This window comes from Histoplasma capsulatum, genomic scaffold (assembly GCF_000149585.1).
Source record: "Histoplasma capsulatum NAm1 scaffold_5 genomic scaffold, whole genome shotgun sequence".
NCBI lineage: Eukaryota > Fungi > Ascomycota > Eurotiomycetes > Onygenales > Ajellomycetaceae > Histoplasma > Histoplasma mississippiense.
The window spans coordinates 930,836-947,591 of NW_001813978.1; the positions used below are offsets into that span (position 1 = coordinate 930,836).

Below are 16,756 nucleotides of genomic sequence, written 5' to 3' on the forward strand. Positions count from 1 at the left end.
ATTCATATTCTGAGCCTGCTTCTCATATAACAAATAGAGTTTCTTTTATTGTTGAAATAGAGAAATCTTGCAGAAGCATGTTCAATTTCTTAAATATATTGAAACTTTAAACACAAAATTTGTCGAAGTTGATATCTCATATATCAAGAATCAGAGATGATATCATGCTATAATCTGCTTTGTTGTTTATTTTGCTTCACCTTCTTTAAAATTGCCTTGCTGTGTATTAAAGCACTGCTCCACTTGTATAACCAAGCATATTTTTTCTTATAAATAATGCCTACTTATCATGTAATTATCGGAATAATAATAAGCAATTCAATTTATTTTCTATTTTGATATTCAGTATTTGAGTCAATATTCGGATTTTATCCAGTTCCGACAGAAATAGAATCTATAAAGAAGCAAGAATGAGAGCTTTTAAATGACATACAAAGATTACAAATTAATCATCAGCAGTTAAATTAAAAATCAATATGAAAATTCAAAAAAATCACAAATAAATTATCTTGTGAAAAAGATAGTGAAATTGATTGATGACAGTGAAGATGTATGTATGTATGTATAGGTTTAACGTCCCGGCGAAAACACGGGCAGCGCCCGTGTTTCAGAAGCCTCCCGAAGGGCATGGAGACATGCTACGCTGGAGAGATTTCTATGTACACAGAGAGAGAGAGAAAACAGAATCCAGGTGGCAACTCTTGAGAAGACTCAGCTCATTGCAAAGGATTTTTCTGAGCTGCGCATCCACTTCTGGCCCGACGTATGGCCATTCATGGTGGGGCTATAGTGTGGTTCCCTGAGGGGACCGCCGCTGCCGTGCCTGGAAGGCTTTATAGTGAGCAGAGAGGGATACCTCTCTCAGTTGATCAGAAAGCTGTCTGTGCTTCTAACATCAGAAGAAAGACAGACAAGATAAATAATGAAGGAGAGAGCACTGAAGAAGGTTATGACAGGAAAAGAGCAGAGAATGACAGAGAGAGCAAAGAAAAGAAGGAAGAAGAAGCATTTGAGCCGATAGAGACAAGGGCAAACGAGAGGAAAACAAAGCAGAGCACGCGTAGATACAATGCCGGCAGTCAAAACCATATCAGCTGAGTCAGATACGTAGGCTGTACTGATTACACCACAGCCAATTGAGACAGATGAGCCTAGTTGTGCTATCTGTACTGTCTGCATAGACTGTGATGTCCCTGGCAGTTGCACTAGCTACCGTGGGTGTACTCAGCAGGCCGGCCTCGTGGAACTGCTGCGGGGGTTGTCAGATGGTGTGCAGCCAGCCGGCTGCGTTACCTTGTGCAGTACTGTGTGTAGAACTGCGTGCAGTCCAGCAGTTCTACAAAGTCTGTAGGGGTCAGAGACCCTAGATAGGCAACAGCTGTCGCCCGGTTGTGTGGCCGTGCTGCTGGCCTCTTGGGCCAGTGAAGAAGGTGCCTCTGTGAGTGTCGACAGAGCATCAAATGTTCTGGGCTCTTGTTGTGTCCACAGACACAGGTGAGCCTCGCATCTGCATGCTGGAAACGCCTGTGGTACCAGGAGAAGTCCCCATGAGAGGAGCGGAGTGCGAGCCAGCGGTGAAGGGCATGCCGTGGCATGGTGAGCTCCGGAGGGGCCTTCACTTGGTATTCCACAGTCGGCCTGCTGAAACTCCAGCCCCGGTACCAGTCAGAGAGCTTGCCACAGGCTCCACTCCACCACTTTCGCCTTGCCTCTTGGCTGAGCTGCTTGGCCACTGTGCGGACCCCACTGACTGTGGGTGTGGCCTCGAGACCATAGGCTGGGGCTGCAGTGGATGAGACTGCCCGCTTAGCCAAGCGGTCTGCTTCCTCATTGCCCTCTATCCCCATATGCCCAGGAGCCCATTTCAGGCCGACATTGTGCTGTCTGAGGAGCTCATGGCAGCGGTTGTAGGCCCAGTTTGAGGAGGCTGCTGCACTGCCCCGTATGCCCCAGATGACTGAGGTGTTGTCGAGGCAGAGCCAGATCTGAGGGTTGCTGCTGTCCTCTGTGACACAAGGTAGGAGCTTCACGGCGCACTCCAATGCCCGGCAGGCACCAACTGCCTCAGCGTCGAAGACATGTGACATAGGGCTCAGCGCAGCTGAGAAGCTGGCCAGCTGTTTATTTCCCTGATAGACTATGAAGCCATAGCCCACCTGCCTGCTGTTGTCAAGGCTCCGTTCTGATCCATCTGAGAAAACATATAGATCTATTGAGGGTTGACTTCTCCACCATTCCTTGAATGCCTGAGCAGCACTCTTTTTGTCTACACCCTCTGTGGGGTCTGTCCCGCATCCCTCTGAGTAGTGTGGGATGGCAAGTGTGGGTCTATTGACTGCAGGTAGCAGCGCCCCCAACCGCTGGATCTTGGTCTTTGAGCGCTGCCGGGTTCCAGCCCCTCTTCCTCGTGTGATCATTGGAGGTGCTATCCGTGAAGCCAGTGGGTGCTTCTCATCCACCACCTGAAGCCTTGTCGCGAATCGCATTTTGGCCTCCTCCAGAGCTACCATTGCTGATGGGAGCCCAGCATCCCGGTATAGGGTAGCAATGGGCGTTGTACGGAAAACTGGGAGGACCCCCCTGGCTGCCATAGTAAGCACCTTCTCAACTGTCCCCACATGCCATCCCAGGCGGGAGCTAACCTCCCCACTCCTGCCCGTGTGCCTTGCTGGCTGCGTGCGGCCGCCGTACCAGGCCTCTGTGCCATAGAGCAGTGAGGGAACCACGCAGGTGGTGACCGCCTTCCGCAGAGCGTCTGCTGGGGGCCCGTCTCTGGTCTTTCCCAGACTCCGGATGTGCTGGGCCACGGCCCTTGCCTTCTTTGCCCGGGTGGAGACATGTGGTCTCCAGGTGAGCCTTCTGTCGAAGTGTACACCCAGCCAGCGAAGTGCTGGCTCCTGTCCAGCTGGGGCAGTAACAGGGTGAACAGTGAGGTCCTCAGACACAACTACTGCTGGTGCCTCATTGTGTCGTTTTCTTGTAAGATGGATCATCTCAAGTTTCTCTGGTGCGAAGGCCACCTTGTTTATCTCCCCCCACCTCAGAATACTCTGTATATCCTGTCTGAGAAGGGTGGCATTGTTGTCAAGTGAGTGGGTCGCCCGCCAGATGTTCAGATCATCCGCATAGCCAAAGCGCAACTCCGAGTTTTGCCACAGCAGCTCTGCCAGGTACAGAAGGAACAGTATTGGTGACAAAGGAGACCCCTGTGGCGTGCCACATTGCATCTGATGTGCTGCTGTGGTGGTCCCCTCCAGCCGGACCTGAGCTCTGCGTTCAGTGAGGAAACTGTCAATGAGCTGCAGCAGCTCGCGTGGCCACCCCTGCTGCGCCATCCGCTGAAGCAGCCGCCTGCGCAGCACAGCATCAAAGGCACCCTGCACATCCATTGTGACCATGGACACTTCCTTGTTTTGTGCGAAGGCTGCCTCCACCTCATGAGTGAAAGCAGCTACCAGGTCCATTGCAGATCGTCTGGGCAGCGCCCCCCCATGCTGTGGGCTGACTATGCCGTGTACGCCAGTCGCCTTGCAATGATGCGTTTCAGCCCTTTGGAGATTACTGAAAGCAGGGCAATGGGCCTCTCAGGAGCGGACTGAGCTTCTATCCCCTCTTACCCACCTTGGGTATCATTGCCACCTCTGCCAGTTTCCAGGCTCGTGGGAAGTGGCAGAGCCGGAGGCAGCAGTTGTATAGCTGCTGTATAAAGAGGGACACATGCTGCCAGCATGCTTTGAGCATCCGCACTGTGATTCCATCCGTGCCTGGGGAGGTGCTCTGTACCCCAATGGTGTTGCGCTCCATCTCCTCCATCTCAATCCGGGGGTTCCAGGGCAGGTTCCCCATGCCGCTCTAGTGCTCATCATCCAGTGGGTCATACTCCAGATCATCAGCTGAGTTGTATCGCTTCAGAATTGCCTGTTGAAGTGCCTCAGCTTTGGCGGCTGTCTCTTCTATGACCTGATCCCCAATCACCAGAGGGGGTGCTCTGAGGTTGGGTTCCAGCTTATGCCATGCCACCACCCGGTACAGGTCTCTACCATCTCTGGCCTCATTGATCACCTGCCTCCAGTATGCACGCTTGGCCTTGCGCACTGCATCCTTGAACTGGTGCTTCGCGGCCTCTGTCTGGTGAGTAGTGAGCTCTCGGTGCGCTCTTCGGCAGTCTGCTGTCCACCAGGGGGCTGTGGTCCGCCCTTGTTGAGCTGGCTTACTGACTGCCTGAGCTGCAGCCAGAAGACTCTGAGTGAAGTGCTGGGCCAGATCATCAAGCTGTGCCACATTTCCAACCCTCTCTGGGCAAGGCATGTCCACCATGAGACCTCTGACAAGATCTGCAAAGGGCTCCAGCTGAGAGTCTGTGATCTTGATCCGAGCATCACTCAGCTGTGTTTGAGGTGTTGTTGGCAGCATAGTGATCATAGACTGGTGATCTGAGCCGCAGTGTAGATCTTGACGCACTGTAGTGGAAGCAAAGGCCACATTGGAGAAGGTGAGATCAATCACATGACCTGCTGCATGAGTCGGAACCCCTATCTCTCCCACAAAGTCCATCCCATGTTCACTGGCCCATTGGACAAGCTCCCCGCCCCGGTGCAGATTCACTGCCCCTGGTTCAAAGGCATCATGCCGTACGTTGATATCCCCACCTATCAGACAGCGGGCTGGTGGGCTCAGATTGGTCAGATAGTCCATGACTGCGTCTGTCCCAGGCTGGCTGTACACATTGAGAATGTGGCAGCCATTTACGCTGACCCATAGCAGATCCCTGCTTTGTACAGACCGGTGTTGCTGTGCCCTTGTCTTTGAGCCCTTGCGTACATATGTCATGACCCGGGGCCTCTCCTCCTCTCGCTGCTCCGGGTTAGTGTCATCCCAGCGGTCTATAGGCGCAAAGCACTCATACGCTGGGTGGTTAGAAGTCTTGGTGCCAGGGTGTGTGTATGGCTCCTGTATACAGATCACTTCACAGCCCTGCTCGAAAGCAAGCTGCAGAGCTGCTGTGTGACAGGGGGCTGCCCTGGCCGTATTTGCCCAGAAGACCTGCAGGGGGCGATTTTCCTGCTGGTTGTTCCTGCGGCGCCAGCCGCGTCGCTGATGTTGGTGTCCTAGCATGAGGAGTCACTTGGTGAGCTGCTTCCGAAGTCCACCTGCGGGATGAGGTTGAAGACCTCCAGACCTGCCATCTGCATGCTGGAGTCAGACTGTTCTTTAGCTGCTTGGCTGTGCTGCCGCGCTGCTGTGCGAGCTGAGCGTCGCCTGGTGCGGGCCATCTGCCAGGTGGCACCCTCCTCACTGATGGAACTCTGAGTCGCCGCCCGCTTGCGGGGTGCTAGCCCAGCGGGCTGTGTTGACTGGGTTGACTGAGCGGTTGGTGTAGGCACCACCACTGCGACCATTGGTGCTGGCTGTGCTGGCGGCGGTTGCCGCTCCTGAGCATCCCTGTGGCACTTGTCGCCAAGGCGGCAAACAGCTGCTAGCTCTTTTTGAGTTAGGCGCCTGAGGGTGCCATTCACGCGCCTGGGTGCGGCAGGGCAGTGCTGATGCCCAGCTGGGTAGGGTTGGCAGCAGTTGGCACATCTTGGCGCTCTCTTGCACTCCGCGCCTGTTGGCCCCTCATGCTGGCTTGTGGGCTCACTGCAGTTGGAGCATCTTGCCAGTCGCGCACACTTTGGTGGGTGGCAGAACCCCTGGCATCCTGGGTTATGTCTCACTGTCAAAGGCCGTTTCTCAATCAGCCTGGCCCTCTCACTGGCATTGAAGAGTGAGAAGCCTTTTACCGGGGCAAGGAAGGAGACAATCCATGTAATCTTCCCTGTCTTGGGGTTCACCCCATGACGCGAGGGTCGACAGCTCACTGGCTTTACCTTTGCCTGAGCCAGAACCTCTCCCTCAATCATCTTGTCTGTGGGGATTCTTGCCCCTTCCCAGTCCTGGACAAATTCTGGGACCCCTGGGACAGCATAATTGTACCACCGCTCTGGTAGCCGGATCTCCGTGGCCGCCAAGGACTTCACAGAGAGTAGCCACTGCCTTCTCAGTGGTCAGAGCGTCGCGTATGCCTCTGTCGCTTGGTGTGATCGCCCAAACAGTTGAAGAATGAAAGTCTTTATAAAGACTTAATTATTATTATTATTATTATTTTTCTGTTATACTCGTATGCAAGCAGTGCTTATGACGAGTTCTTGTGTAATGTTAAATACAAGCAAGAGTTGGTTATATAGAAGGAATACTTAGTGTTGAATGATGTTAAATATAACAGAAACATAGAAAAATTAATGAAAGACAGAATTTGATACTCATGATACAGATTTCCAACTCAGAAACAATAAACTAAATCAGATGGTAGATTCATCTGAAGTTATCTACTTGACAAGTTCACATCCCTTTATTTTAGAAGCTGAGAAATTGGCTCCGGATGTAATGTTGTCCCCTTGTGGGTTTCAAACCCACGCGCCTTGGGTCCCCACGCCAAGGCACTATCCGGTGGCTGCATTATTCATTCGGCCACCGGGGCTATAGAGACTTGAATTTAAAGTTCTGATATTTTGACTCATCAACAATACAATACTCCTACAAAGCGGTGAAATACACTATATTCAACACTTTTCAAAGCAGAAATATTCAATGATAATCAATATTATATTGTTTTACTTAAAAAGCTGTCATTGTAGCTGACTTACGCGTTTTCTTTAATCCCTTTTAATTATATTTGATGCATTTGATGAGATATTGTCCGACTCAGTTGTTAAAAGAAAGTGTTATATGATTGATTTAAAAGTTGTCAAAAGATCTCAGAAGTTGTTAAAAATTCAGAAATGTTATTAAAAGTTGATATATTATGTGAAATTATCACGAATTTAGAAATTGTCAGAAATTGTTAAAAATTGTTAGAAATTGTTGAAAAATACATTCAATGTTTTGACTAAAGTCTCTAATGACTGAATAGATGTTTTGATGGCAAAATCAAGGCATTGAATAATTAAACATGATCATGGTTGAAAAAAATTAGCAAATCATTCCTGTGTTCAAAATCGTAGTAGCAGTTTTCAATACGATACTTCATATTCAGAATATATATATTTTCAGATAAAAATTACATCAATTGATAGAAAATTAAAAAATTAACTTTTCAAGATGATAGAAAAATGATCTATAAATGATGTTGTATAATGATTTTATTTCAAACATAATGATTGGAGCAAATCATTTCTGTATTATTAATAAACAGAAATCATTTTTTCTCAGACACTCTGTAAAGAGTCTGCTGGAAATATCTCATTAAGATTTAGTGTAAGCTCTGTGACAGTTGATTGGCTCAGATGTTAATAGAACTTGGTAGAAAGTAGCAGTAATTCAGATTAAGTTAACTCAGAGTAAAGTGGCTGAGTTTATTGAAATAAACAATGAAAAGATCAACCATTTCATATAACTATGTTATTTTTATTTAGATAATTAACAATCATACAACCAATGTTATCCTTCTACAGTTTCATTTCAATAATTAATTGAAATTAGATCAAATAGATTATATAAATTATCAATACAGAAGATCTCTCATATCATTCAGTAGTTATATATATTTTATACGCTAAAATACTCATTAAAAAATTGCCGGTACACCGAGCCGGTGATCCGATGGCTTGTCAAGTAGCAATTTGAGATCGGATGACTATAAATATCTGACTTTTTGAAGTTCTATAATAATTTTTCTTCAGAGAATAGAAGGGGGAAAATATAATATTTTTTTTCACAAGTCTTCATCAAAAATAATTAAGAAAAGATCTATTAGTCAATTATTTTTACATTTTTTTACTATGTTTATAATAAATAAGATATTTCATTTTTTAAACTTCACTTTTTTTCTTTTAAGCATTTTTAATGTACATGTACAAGCATACGGAGTAATGGTATGTGTCTTTGATTTCTTTATTATTTTTAATTCACTTGTTAATTTATAATAATTATAGAAATCTCATCTAGCAGCAACTTCGACGCTGTCTACAATTATTAACAATATGAAAGGCAACGATGATGGATTTTTTCATCTCGATAATACGGGGATTTTGCGATCTTTCAACAGGCACAATGAAGTAATTGACTACCAGAAACTTTCAAAGGAAGATTTTAATACGCTAAGTAAAATATACTTGAACAAGGCGAAAGATTCTTTTAAACATTGGTCAGAGAGTAGCTCTTTAATTGATGATAGCGAAATTTGGAATCCATTCCATGATCGTATTCCTTCGTTTCAATTATCCGAACTTGAAGCCAACAGAGAAAGTATGGGATTGCAGTCACGTAAACTGAATATTTTGTCACCATACCGTGACCTTTGCACACCTCTTATGTGCCTTGTGAACAGTGACTGCCCTCGCCAGGAGCCGAAGTGTAAGTGGTGTATTGAACAAGATATAGGTGATGTCTGGGTCGGACATTGTATTGAGTAGCAATAAAAATTACAAACGCTGTTTTCTGTTGTCATCTGTGAAAAGTGATATATCTATCTAGTATTCTGATGATTACATTAGCAAAGATCATCCTTACAACTACCCACGAACGTAGGGGTACATTTGAATTTTCCACTTTTCCAACTGTTTTTCGTATAATTTTAACCCTCCAACCCGTTCAATATCATCGCACGCCCTCTGCGATCTCTCTACGTGTGTGTACTGCACAGGTTGAGTGGTCATGGAGCCCTCAACGCCCTCCCGTCCGCCCAAGGACATCGAAACGGCCTACACCAGGCCACTGGAGCCGGAGTCACCGGCCAATTTTGTCGCTGGAAAGGCTGGCAAGAGGTAGAGGAAGACTGTCACAATGCCTCCCCCAGTCCTTAAAGGAGCCAGCGACAGCATCCCCACGGCCACCTCTCGGCTGCAGAAGCAGTTTGAGGAGGCTCAGCAGCAACAGAACCTGCAGCAGAAGGCTCTCATCAGATTGGCGAAGACTCTGGACAGCTGGGTTGAGGAGGAGAAGCAGCCAGTCAGTCAGAACTTTGCCCGAATCTTCTGTGAGAAGTTTGTCAAGTATGTGACAGCAGATCTGAATGCAGCATCAATTCTGAGAGGGGGTGCTGCCCCGGATACTCATCCGCAGCCAAATGCAGAAAGACAGCGGCGAGGGAGCCGACTACCTGGGCGGGTGTTGCTCAGAGGGGGAAAAACTCTGCCCTCCCTGGGGTTGCCCCTGCCAAGACTGCGGCTTCCTCGGCAGGCAGGGCTAGTGGAGCTAGCCTGCAGCCCAAAAGCGCCAGTCAGCCAGGGGGCCCCACAGGGGGCACAAAACCGCAGGAGGACCCACGAGTCCTCGTCACCCTCCAGCCAGGGAAACGGGTCGCCCGGCTACAGCCATATGCTGTGCGGCAGGCAATCGCTGCAAACATTCAGGGGGTGGGGGATGTGGCCAATGTGCCGAAGGTGGAGCCCACCAGGACAGGTTGGGCGATCACACCAAGCAACAGAGGCATACGCGATGCTCTGACCACTGAGAAGGCAGTGGCTACTCTCTGTGAAGTCCTTGGCGCCACGGAGATCCGGCTACCAGAGCGGTGGTACAATTATGCTGTCCCAGGGGTCCCAGAATTTGTCCAGGACTGGGAAGGGGCAAGAATCCCCACAGACAAGATGATTGAGGGAGAGGTTCTGGCTCAGGCAAAGGTAAAGCCAGTGAGCTGTCGACCCTCGCGTCATGGGGTGAACCCCAAGACAGGGAAGATTACATGGATTGTCTCCTTCCTTGCCCCGGTAAAGGGCTTCTCACTCTTCAATGCCAGTGAGAGGGCCAGGCTGATTGAGAAACGGCCTTTGACAGTGAGACATAACCCAGGATGCCAGGGGTTCTGCCACCCACCAAAGTGTGCGCGACTGGCAAGATGCTCCAACTGCAGTGAGCCCACAAGCCAGCATGAGGGGCCAACAGGCGCGGAGTGCAAGAGAGCGCCAAGATGTGCCAACTGCTGCCAACCCTACCCAGCTGGGCATCAGCACTGCCCTGCCGCACCCAGGCGCGTGAATGGCACCCTCAGGCGCCTAACTCAAAAAGAGCTAGCAGCTGTTCGCCGCCTTGGCGACAGGTGCCACAGGGATGCTCAGGAGCGGCAACCGCCGCCAGCACAGCCAGCACCAATGGTCGCAGTGGTGGTGCCTACACCAACTGCTCAGTCAACCCAGTCAACACAGCCCGCTGGGCTAGCACCCCGCAAGCGGGCGGCGACTCAGAGTTCCATCAGTGAGGGGGGTGCCACCTGGCAGATGGCCCGCACCAGGCGACGCTCAGCTCGCACAGCAGTGCGGCAGCACAGTCAAGCAGCTAAAGAACAGTCTGACTCCAGCATGCAGACGGCAGGTCTGGAGGCCTTCAACCTCATCCCGCAGGTGGACTTCGGCAGCAGCTCACCAAGTGACTCCTCATGCTAGGACACCAACACCAGCGACGCGGCTGGCGCCGCAGGAACAACCAGCAGGAAAATCGCCCCCTGCAGGTCTTCTGGGCAAATACGGCCAGGGCAGCCCCCTGTCACACAGCAGCTCTGCAGCTTGCTTTCGAGCAGGGCTGTGAAGTGGTCTGTATACAGGAGCCATACACACACCCTGGCACCAAGACTTCTAACCACCCAGCGTATGAGTGCTTTGCGCCTATAGACCGCTGGGATGACACTAACCCGGAGCAGCGAGAGGAGGAGAGGCCCCGGGTCATGACATATGTACGCAAGGGCTCAAAGACAAGGGCACAGCAACACCGGTCTGTACAAAGCAGGGATCTGCTATGGGTCAGCGTAAATGGCTGCCACATTCTCAATGTGTACAGCCAGCCTGGGACAGACGCAGTCATGGACTATCTGACCAATCTGAGCCCACCAGCCCGCTGTCTGATAGGTGGGGATATCAACGTACGGCATGATGCCTTTGAACCAGGGGCAGTGAATCTGCACCGGGGCGGGGAGCTTGTCCAATGGGCCAGTGAACATGGGATGGACTTTGTGGGAGAGATAGGGGTTCCGACTCATGCAGCAGGTCATGTGATTGATCTCACCTTCTCCAATGTGGCCTTTGCTTCCACTACAGTGCGTCAAGATCTACACTGCGGCTCAGATCACCAGTCTATGATCACTATGCTGCCAACAACACCTCAAACACAGCTGAGTGATGCTCGGATCAAGATCACAGACTCTCAGCTGGAGCCCTTTGCAGATCTTGTCAGAGGTCTCATGGTGGACATGCCTTGCCCAGAGAGGGTTGGAAATGTGGCACAGCTTGATGATCTGGCCCAGCACTTCACTCAGAGTCTTCTGGCTGCAGCTCAGGCAGTCAGTAAGCCAGCTCAACAAGGGCGGACCACAGCCCCCTGGTGGACAGCAGACTGCCGAAGAGCGCACCGAGAGCTCACTACTCACCAGACAGAGGCCGCGAAGCACCAGTTCAAGGATGCAGTGCGCAAGGCCAAGCGTGCATACTGGAGGCAGGTGATCAATGAGGCCAGAGATGGTAGAGACCTGTACCGGGTGGTGGCATGGCATAAGCTGGAACCCAACCTCAGAGCACCCCCTCTGGTGATTGGGGATCAGGTCATAGAAGAGACAGCCGCCAAAGCTGAGGCACTTCAACAGGCAATTCTGAAGCGATACAACTCAGCTGATGATCTGGAGTATGACCCACTGGATGATGAGCACTGGAGCGGCATGGGGAACCTGCCCTGGAACCCCCGGATTGAGATGGAGGAGATGGAGCGCAACACCATTGGGGTACAGAGCACCTCCCCAGGCACGGATGGAATCACAGTGCGGATGCTCAAAGCATGCTGGCAGCATGTGTCCCTCTTTATACAGCAGCTATACAACTGCTGCCTCCGGCTCTGCCACTTCCCACGAGCCTGGAAACTGGCAGAGGTGGCAATGATACCCAAGGTGGGTAAGAGAGATAGAAGCTCAGTCCGCTCCTGGAGGCCCATTGCCCTGCTTTCAGTAATCTCCAAAGGGCTGGAACGCATCATTGCAAGGCGACTGGCGTACACGGCACTCATTCACGGCATAGTCAGCCCACAGCATGGGGGGGCGCTGCCCAGACGATCTGCAATGGACCTGGTAGCTGCTTTCACTCATGAGGTGGAGGCAGCCTTCGCACAAAACAAAGAAGTGTCCATGGTCACAATGGATGTGCAGGGTGCCTTTGATGCTGTGCTGCGCAGGCGGCTGCTTCAGCGGATGGCGCAGCAGGGGTGGCCACGCGAGCTGCTGCAGCTCATTGACAGTTTCCTCACTGAACGCAGAGCTCAGGTCCGGCTGGAGGGGACCACCACAGCAGCACATCAGATGCAATGTGGCACGCCACAGGGGTCTCCTTTGTCACCAATACTGTTCCTTCTGTACCTGGCAGAGCTGCTGTGGCAAAACTCGGAGTTGCGCTTTGGCTATGCGGATGATCTGAACATCTGGCGGGCGACCCACTCACTTGACAACAATGCCACCCTTCTCAGACAGGATATACAGAGTATTCTGAGGTGGGGGGAGATAAACAAGGTGGCCTTCGCACCAGAGAAACTTGAGATGATCCATCTTACAAGAAAACGACACAATGAGGCACCAGCAGTAGTTGTGTCTGAGGACCTCACTGTTCACCCTGTTACTGCCCCAGCTGGACAGGAGCCAGCACTTCGCTGGCTGGGTGTACACTTCGACAGAAGGCTCACCTGGAGACCACATGTCTCCACCCGGGCAAAGAAGGCAAGGGCCGTAGCCCAGCACATCCGGAGTCTGGGAAAGACCAGAGACGGGCCCCCAGCAGACGCTCTGCGGAAGGCGGTCACCACCTGCGTGGTTCCCTCATTGCTCTATGGCACAGAGGCCTGGTACGGCGGCCGCACGCAGCCAGCAAGGCACACGGGCAGGAGTGGGGAGGTTAGCTCCCGCCTGGGATGGCATGTGGGGACAGTTGAGAAGGTGCTTACTATGGCAGCCAGAGGGGTCCTCCCAGTTTTCCGTACAACGCCCATCGCTACCCTATACCAGGATGCTGGGCTCCCATCAGCAATGGTAGCTCTGGAGGAGGCCAAAATTCGATTCGCGACAAGGCTTCAGGTGGTGGATGAGAAGCACCCACTGGCTTCACGGATAGCACCTCCAATGATCACACGAGGAAGAGGGGCTGGAACCCGGCAGCGCTCAAAGATCAAGATCCAGCGGTTGGGGGCGCTGCTACCTGCAGTCAATAGACCCACACTTGCCATCCCACACTACTCAGAGGGATGCGGGACAGACCCCACAGAGGGTGTAGACAAAAAGAGTGCTGCTTAGGCATTCAAGGAATGGTGGAGAAGTCAACCCTCAACAGATCTATATGTTTTCTCAGATGGATCAGAACGGAACCTTGACAACAGCAGGCAGGTGAGCTATGGCTTCATAGTCTATCAGGGACATAAACAGCTGGCCAGCTTCTCAGCTGCGCTGAGCCCTATGTCACATGTCTTCGACGCTGAGGCAGTTGGTGCCTGCCGGGCATTAGAGTGCACTGTGAAGCTCCTACCTTGTGTCACAGAGGACGGCAGCAACCCTCAGATCTGGCTCTGCCTCGACAACACCTCAGTCATCTGGGGCATACGGGGCAGTGCAGCAGCCTCCTCAAACTGGGCCTACAACCGCTGCCATGAGCTCCTCAGACAGCACAATGTCGGCCTGAAGTGGGCTCCTGGGCATATGGGGATAGAGGGCAATGAGGAAGCAGACCGCTTGGCTAAGCAGGCAGTCTCATCCACTGCAGCCCCAGCCTATGGTCTCGAGGCCACACCCACAGTCAGTGGGGTCCGCACAGTGGCCAAGCAGCTCAGCCAAGAGGCAAGGCGAAAGTGGTGGAGTGGAGCCTGTGGCAAGCTCTCTGACTGGTACCGGGGCTGGAGTTTCAGCAGGCCGACTGTGGAATACCAAGTGAAGGCCCCTCCGGAGCTCACCATGCCACGGCATGCCCTTCACCGCTGGCTCGCACTCCGCTCCTCTCATGGGGACTTCTCCTGGTACCACAGGCGTTTCCAGCATGCAGATGCGAGGCTCACCTGTGTCTGTGGACACAACAAGAGCCCAGAACATTTGGTGCTCTGTCGACACTCACAGAGGCACTTTCTTCACTGGCCCAAGAGGCCAGCAGCACGGCCACACAACCGGGAGACAGCTGTTGCCTATCTAGGGTCTCTGACCCCTACAGACTTTGTAGAACTGCTGGACTGCACGCAGTTCTACACACGGTACTGCACAAGGTAACGCAGCCGGCTGGCTGCAAACCATCTGACAACCCCCGCAGCAGTTCCACGAGGCCAGCCTGCTGAGTACACCCACGGTAGCTAGTGCAACTGCCAGGGACATCACAGTCTATGCAGACAGTACAGATAGCACAACTAGGCTCATCTGTCTCAATTAGCTGTGGTGTAATCAGTACAGTCCACGTGTCTGACTCAGCTGATATGGTTTTGACTGCCGGCATTGTATCTATGCGTGCTCTGCTTTGTTTTCCTCTCGTTTGCCCTTGTCTCTATCGGCTCAAATGCTTCTTCTTCCTTCTTTTCTTTGCTCTCTCTGTCATTCTCTGCTCTTTTCCTGTCACAACCTTCTTCAGTGCTCTCTCCTTCATTATTTATCTTGTCTGTCTTTCTTCTGATGTTAGAAGCACAGACAGCTTTCTGATCAACTGAGAGAGGTATCCCTCTCTGCTCACTATAAAGCCTTCCAGGCACGGCAGCGGCGGTCCCCTCAGGGAACCACACTATAGCCCCACCATGAATGGCCATACGTCGGGCCAGAAGTGGATGCGCAGCTCAGAAAAATCCTTTGCAATGAGCTGAGTCTTCTCAAGAGTTGCCACCTGGATTCTGTTTTCTCTCTCTGTGTACATAGAAATCTCTCCAGCGTAGCACGTCTCCATGCCCTTCGGGAGGCTTCTGAAACACGGGCGCTGCCCGTGTTTTCTCCGGGACGTTAAACCTATACATACATACATACATCATACAATATTCTTAATGTGCTGAGTATTTCTGATAATTCAGTGTTTGTATAGTATTCTATAAGCTTGCGGTTCAAATGAAATAATCAAATTCATTCATAAAACTTTTCATTGTATACCATCCTTCTCTGTGCCGCTGCTGAGTAGCAATCGCCTCGGTGCTGTCACATTACAATAGCATTGAATTCCATCTGTATGAGACTGTCTTGGAAAATCTTGTGCAATCAATTGCTCAAATGAGATGATTTGAAATTGAATATATTTTTCATATTTTATATTGTTTTCTTTGTTATTTGAATATGATATTATAGCTTTTCAATTATCTTCAAGGAGAATAATTGTGAGAAGAAAGTAATTGAACAATTTGATTGAAAAGAAAAAGAGTTATTTTCTTCATATATTCACAATTTAGAGCAGTCAGAAACTTTAGAATTTAATTTATTGAATATAAATTATAAATTAAAAAAAATGATATCATAATTTATAAAATCAGTTTGAATAATGAAGAGTTGAAAGATTTTTTTACAGATGTCAATTAAATTCTATAAAAATTAATATTTTTCATATTGCTCATATTCATATCAAATGATTTGATTAACTGTCTTTAAATGATAATGTTTATATTGCTGAAATAGCACCTCATCTAGTGGTTGTAGTATATGTGTTGAATATGAAGGAAATTCATATAGAATTATCTTGTGAAGATTGCAGTATTGCAGAAATTCTTCAATGCAATGAAATTCATAATTATCAAGAAATAGCAATTGATGATTGTTTTATTGATGTTTTTTAATAATTTTATTAAAGTATTGAATTCAAATAAAGTCAATCTCATCATTGATATAGTCAGTATCTGTGTCACACCCTTGGTTGTGCCAAGGCCCCGTGACGGCTCCACACGGCCCATCGTTTCCCCTCGGATAATCCCATGACATCACGCAGGTGTCCGAACCGGTTTCCAACCACCCTATGACATCATTCGGATGCAATAGAAGAGGATCCGATTGATGAGATATGAGAATCCTGTTTCTATACGGGGTCTGGATTCCTTCTGGCAGATCAATGCAGCGCCACTGCGGAGTTGCTTCGGCTACCCTCGCTTATAGAGTGAGGGGAGGATGGCTGCCCGTTGTCTATATAGAATAGCTAGATGCTGGCTCTCTATTCCAGGAGCCAGCGATTCGTCTTTTATCTTTTGACAATAAGATACCAGAGTTACCACTGTCCTCATACAATATTCATAGTGTGCCGAGTACCTCTGGTAGTTCAGTATTTGTATAGTATTCTACGAGTTCGCGGTTCAAGCGAGATAATCAAGCCCACCCATAAGGCTTCCCATTATATACCATCCTCCTCTGTGCCGCTGCCGAGTAGCAATCGCCTCGGCGCCGTCACATTACAATCTGACATTATGATTGTATATTCACTCAGTAGATTGCTTTGTATATATCAATCTTTGAAATGAGTTTTGAATTTTATAATAATAAAAAGATTCAATATCTCATTATCTGCTGAAATACATTCAATCACAGTGATTAATTCTTGAAAATATGATGAAGTTATAATTGAATTTAAATTTTTAAAAACAGTAATAACTCATTCTCTATGTTTTTAATCTTTTCGAAAGCCAATTTCATCAAAGTTGTAGATATCACAGATTTTGAAATGTATACTTTTTGAAATAAAATTTTCAAACAATCAAATCACATTTTTGATGTAATTAATATTTTTTTATAACCAGTTCCTTTTCAGATTTATTGTCCTTCCTGGCT

At 49.3% G+C, this 16,756-nt stretch overlaps 3 protein-coding genes across 3 annotated transcripts; 2 read left to right on the top strand and 1 right to left on the bottom strand.

The window, feature by feature from the left end:
• Positions 1-1,289: 1,289 nt before the first annotated feature.
• Positions 1,290-6,496, bottom strand: HCAG_05130 (predicted protein; the record flags this gene model as incomplete). The annotated part of the gene is made up of 5 exons (XM_001539613.1): positions 1,290-3,505; positions 3,618-3,850; positions 3,881-4,883; positions 5,297-6,033; positions 6,450-6,496. The coding sequence occupies 5 exons, from the start codon at positions 6,494-6,496 to the stop codon at positions 1,290-1,292; spliced, it is 4,236 nt and encodes a 1,411-aa protein (XP_001539663.1).
• A 1,411-nt stretch (positions 6,497-7,907) lies between these two features.
• On the top strand, positions 7,908-8,450 carry HCAG_05131 (predicted protein; the record flags this gene model as incomplete). The annotated part of the gene is made up of 3 exons (XM_001539614.1): positions 7,908-7,910; positions 7,971-8,139; positions 8,419-8,450. 3 exons carry the CDS (start codon positions 7,908-7,910, stop codon positions 8,448-8,450), a joined length of 204 nt encoding a protein of 67 aa, XP_001539664.1.
• Positions 8,451-8,820: 370 nt separating this feature from the next.
• HCAG_05132 (conserved hypothetical protein) lies at positions 8,821-14,313 on the top strand (the record flags this gene model as incomplete). Its single annotated transcript, XM_001539615.1, has 5 exons — positions 8,821-9,029; positions 9,110-10,230; positions 10,644-12,895; positions 13,382-14,244; positions 14,289-14,313. 5 exons carry the CDS (start codon positions 8,821-8,823, stop codon positions 14,311-14,313), a joined length of 4,470 nt encoding a protein of 1,489 aa, XP_001539665.1.
• Between the last annotated feature and the right edge of the window lie 2,443 nt (positions 14,314-16,756).